Raw genomic sequence first — 4,699 nt, forward strand, 5'->3', positions numbered from 1 at the left:
ACGAACCTCCGCGGCGGGATTGGCCCCAGGAGCCCCGCGGAGCTGGGGAGGGGGTGCGCGCCGCGGGCCGGGGCGCGCGCGTCCTCCTCGCCCCCTAACCCCAGCCCCGCGGCGCGCACCCCCTACCCAGCTCCGCGGGGCTCCTGGGGCCAATCCCGCCGCGGAGGTTCGTGCCCCGCCGCCGCCGCCGCTGCGCCCCCGCGCCTCCCGGGTCTCGGGCGGCGGCGGCGGCACAAAGAGAAGCAGCATGTCCGACCCCAGCTACTGGACGGCGGTGGCTGCGCCAGGCCACCGGAGCCGCCTTGCCAAGGGCGCGCTGCTGCAGCGCTCCAAGAGGTAGGGGGCACCGTGCGGGCAAAGGCGCGGCGGCCGGCCAAGCAAACACGAGTTGCCAGAAGTATATCCCGGCGGCGTGGCATGGGCCACTGTGTGCGGCGGTAGGGGGCAGGGGGGGACGCTTTGGGATCGAGGTATCCTCTAGGACCCCAGATACCCTCGTTTCGCCCGTCGTTACCCCGGAGTGGGGTGTCTGCCCGCCGGGGTCTTAGTTAAGGGGGTAACACAGGCAGAAGGGACTTGGGACCGAGTCAGGATTCGAACCCGGGTCTCTAGGCCTGGGAGACCTGGGGAGGAGCTTCTTGGAAAAACTGAGGCTAGTCTGTCCCTGGGGCTCGGTTAGCGGAAATATTGTTTCAGAAGCAGATATTTACCGCACGAGGCTGGCATGCAGGTGGTGTGTCAGGAGCCGGGTCACGGGGGTAAAATACTGGGTTTAGCCTCCAGCGAAGCCTGGCTTCTCTTGGAGTCTGTTTCCTCTTCGGAAAAGAAAAGGCCAGGTAAGGGCTGTGGACTTTACAGGACTTGGGTTCAAATTCCTGCCCGGCCACTGCCTGGCTGTGTGACCTTAGGCAGTTCCTTAACCTCTCTGTTCTTAGATGTTTCACTGGTGCTGGGTTGGGGCGTTCCTAGAGGGCTAGGCACCGAGACCAGCTGCTGAAGGACCTGGAATGCTAGGTTCAGGGCTTAGACGCTTCTCCCAGATCCTGTGGAGCTACAGAGGGCTTATGGGCACCTTAGGGATCGGGTACAGGAAACTGGCCTCAGGCCAGCGTTTTCTGTCGTATTCTCACTCTGTGTCGTCCCACTTGGGTGTTTATTGAATGGCTAGGCAGAGCTTCTCAGCGTCCTGGGCCTTCTCTAGAGAGGGCTGAGCAAATAGTCGACACTAGACAGTTGCTCGGGAAGTGCACAAATGATGCCCAGTTCCCCTTTGAGACCTCAAATATGGCTGTGTTTTCTTTTCAAGAAGGCCCCGCCTGAGAGCGAGAGGGAGGTGGCCAAGTGTTTTTCCCAAAGGCAGCTGTTAGTGATAAATGATGCATTGGGGTGCAGCATGGAGCTGAGGACCCAGATGAGGGCTGGGAGAGGATGTGGGACTGGCGGGGGTATGGGTGTGTGGGGGGGGGGGGGTTGTTGGCAGGAAGTCTTGCAGGAACCTGTGGGTTTCACTTTTGCTTCTGTACATCAGACTACAGGACAGTTCCTTGCGGCTGTTGACATCCGTGGCCTCAGTTTCCTAGGCTGGGAAGTGGGTGCAACTGGTGTCTCTCACCTCCGGGTTTGTTGGGATTGGCAAAGGGTGACTTAAGTCACCGGGGAGGCATTGCCTGCCCTCCCACTGCGTGCACTAGACCCTGCAGGAGTTGTGGGGAGAAAGATGACAATATATGTGCCCACGGCCATCGACCCAGTGCTGGGCCCAGAGCTGAACACTGTGTACATCGTGCATCAGATCTTCCCAGCACCTTGCAGGGTGTACATATGGGGAAACAAGCACAGAAGGGCAGGTGCACGTAGTGTCGTGGACAGGCTGGATCCCTCCTCCCTGCCTGTCTTGATGCCTGGGTCGGCGGCTGACCCTGCTCTCCCATGTCTTAGCCTGCTCTGTGCCTTCTGCCTGGGACACCATTCCTGGCCCTGTAAGGCCCTGAGGTTTCTCGCTCCCTCCCTGCGCCACTGAGCTGCGTTGGCGGCTCAGAGTATGTGGGCTGCTGCACTTGTCGAGCTAGCAGAGCCGTTGCTGGGCGACTGCACCGGGGAAGGTGGGGAGACGGTTCGCTCTCAGTTTCCCTCTGCCAGGGCGGGGGCCGGGGCCGGGGGCACAGGTGGGAGAGGCTGGGCAAGCGTGGGAGTGGCCTGGGCCAGGGGGTCTGGAAGCCAGAAGACAACGGGGATGGAGGGAGGGGAACGTGTGGGCAAAAGTTGGGTAGAACAGGAAGGACAGGACCTAATGTGCGAGATGCTGATTTTCGGGGTTTTTTAAGGATCAGGCTGGCATTTTGGGGGGATCGTGGGGAGGAAGGTCGCCAAGAGATTGGGGCAGTGAGCCTGAGAAGGGGTGCGTGGGATGGAATGGGAACCTGCCTCAGTTCACCAGTGAGCTCCGGGGTCCTCTCCACTCTCTGCCTTATTTGCCAGTGCTCCTGGCCGGGGCATGGCGTCAGCGAAGGAGTGGGGGTGGGGTGGTGCACACAGAAGCGTGAGAAGGCTCACGGGGGGGGGCTCCTGGCCATGTGCAGTGTCCCCCAGGAGTCTGGAAGTGTTTCATGCCACCACTGGTAATAATAAGAGTTTTAACAGTAGGTAACGTTTGTCAAAAATGACTACCCCAGACCTCAAAGGCCGAGCTAAGGGCCATGCAGGAGTCCAACTGGGGGCAGAGTGGCAGTGGTCACACCTAGCTTCCCGTCCTGCCCCAAAGCTGGCCACATGTGCGCGCTGGCTTGGGCACGTGGTCCTCTGAGCCCTGAGGCCTGGGCCAGCGCCTGACCTTGTCCCCACCTCCCTGACAGCTGCCGCAGTGGGAACCGCAAAAGCCTGGTGGTGGGAACGCCCTCCCCAACCCTCTCCCGGCCCCTGTCTCCGCTCTCAGTTCCAACAGGTGAGTGTGGGAGCAAGCCTGCAGGGGCGGTGTCCCGTCTCTGCCCCCCCCCCCCGCCTCAGTTTCCCCTGCCTGCTTCTTCCTCAGCAGGCAACAGCCCCCTGGATAGCCCTCGGAACTTCTCCGCTGCGTCGGCCGTGAACTTCCCCTTTGCCCGAAGGTGAGTGGTCACTGGCTTTGAGGGATGACCTCAGCACAACTGGTGAGGGGACGGGCAGCGGCATGCTCTTGGTGGTTGGCCCTGCCTCTTCATTCGCCCTTTCCCCTCCCCTGTCCCCTGCCCTGTGACGGTCTCTCCCCCTGGCTTCTGCCCCCGGCAAACGCGCGGCCTTCTGCAGCCACGTCCCGCGCATGGACAGGTAATTTCAGGGAGCCCTTGGGGAGGAGGAGGGCACACCATCCAGGCTAAAATCACTAATTCACTAAAAATCATTAATTTACTTAGAGTTGACGTTGGACCAAGCATTTAAACGTTACTCGTTCACTCATTAACATTCATCGAGCACCCGTTACATGCCGTACCCTGTGCCGGGGGCCGAGGAAGGGGGGAGGCTGGACTTCGACCCTCGGGGAGTCCTCAGTCTCAAGGGGGTGACTGGCATGTATCCCAGCAACTGCAGCTCACAGAGGTCAGAGCTTCGATGTGGGAGGCACTGGCAGCTGGGTCAGGGAGGGCTTCCTGGAGGAGGTGTCAGAAGGACAAGGAGGAAACACACCAGTGGATTCGTTCACCTTGAACCTCTGTTCTCCGCCTTTTCAGAAGATCCTTCCTCCAACAGGGCCAGCACCTGCCGGCCTCGGTCTCCGTCCTTAGTCCCCACAAACCACAGGGGCCATGCGTTCTTTCCAACTCTTCTGGTTCTCCCCTCTAGGGCTGACGGCAGAAGATGGTCCCTTGCGTCTCTCCCATCTTCTGGCTATGGAACCAACACACCCAGCTCCACCGTCTCGGTACCCACAGTCCCACCTTGGCCAGCAGACAGGCGGGTGCGAGGTGGGGCGGGACACGTCTTTGGTTTTTATCAAGGTGTTGGATAGTTGTCCGGTCAACAGACATCCTGGCTGCCCCCTCTGTGCCCCATTCCGGGCAACGTATGGGTCCCTGAAAGGACCCAGCCTCGGTCCCAAGGAGTCCCCGTTCTGGAGGACACAGACATCCCCGTCCTGTGGGGTTAGGGCCTGGCCAGAGGGAGTCTTAGGGTTGCTTAAGGAGCAGGCGGCGAGGCTTGCTGGGGGAGGGGGCATCAGAGCTGGGGTTTTGAAGGATGCGTAGAAGTCAGGCAGGAGAGTGTTAACATCTAATGACCAGCAGGCAGCCTAGGCCTTGAGGGGTAATGCTGGGGTTCTGGCTTTGGCGCTGACTGTGAACTCGTGGCCCTGATACCCCCTCCTGCCAGTCGAGCTCATCCTCCCGGGAGCGCCTCCACCAGCTTCCTTTCCAGCCGACACCGGATGAACTATGCTTCCTGTCCAAGCATTTCCGCAGCTCAGAGAGCGTGGCTGACGAGGAGGGCGGCCACCGCTCACCCCACCTTCGTCCCCGTTCCCGCAGCCTCAGGTGGGCCTCGACCTCTAACCTCAGCCCCTCCCCGGGCTGCCTTTGGGGCCCACATTGTGGCCCCTCCTCCACCTCTGGCCCTGACCCTGTCCGAGCCTGGCCTCTGATCCTCGACCCTCCCCTGGACTGGATTTCTGGTCCCACGTCACAAGCTGACTGTCCCCCGCCTGCCCCTTCCCCTTCAGCCCGGGACGCACAAC

The 4,699-nt window shown here is 61.2% G+C and overlaps 1 protein-coding gene across 1 annotated transcript in view; it reads left to right on the top strand.

Moving 5' to 3' along the window:
- Positions 1 to 4,699, top strand: part of MAST3 (microtubule associated serine/threonine kinase 3) — a 40,554-nt gene that overhangs the window by 16,736 nt on the left and 19,119 nt on the right. Inside the window, exons 4-8 of the mRNA XM_040445555.1 lie at positions 2,853 to 2,941; positions 3,029 to 3,101; positions 3,814 to 3,892; positions 4,339 to 4,499; positions 4,685 to 4,692. Of these exons, the coding sequence (XP_040301489.1) occupies positions 2,853 to 2,941; positions 3,029 to 3,101; positions 3,814 to 3,892; positions 4,339 to 4,499; positions 4,685 to 4,692 (410 nt within the window). The remainder of the gene's footprint in view (positions 1 to 2,852; positions 2,942 to 3,028; positions 3,102 to 3,813; positions 3,893 to 4,338; positions 4,500 to 4,684; positions 4,693 to 4,699) is intronic.

The sequence above is a fragment of the Herpailurus yagouaroundi genome, unplaced genomic scaffold (assembly GCF_014898765.1).
Source record: "Herpailurus yagouaroundi ecotype Mexico unplaced genomic scaffold, PumYag 193, whole genome shotgun sequence".
NCBI lineage: Eukaryota > Metazoa > Chordata > Mammalia > Carnivora > Felidae > Herpailurus > Herpailurus yagouaroundi.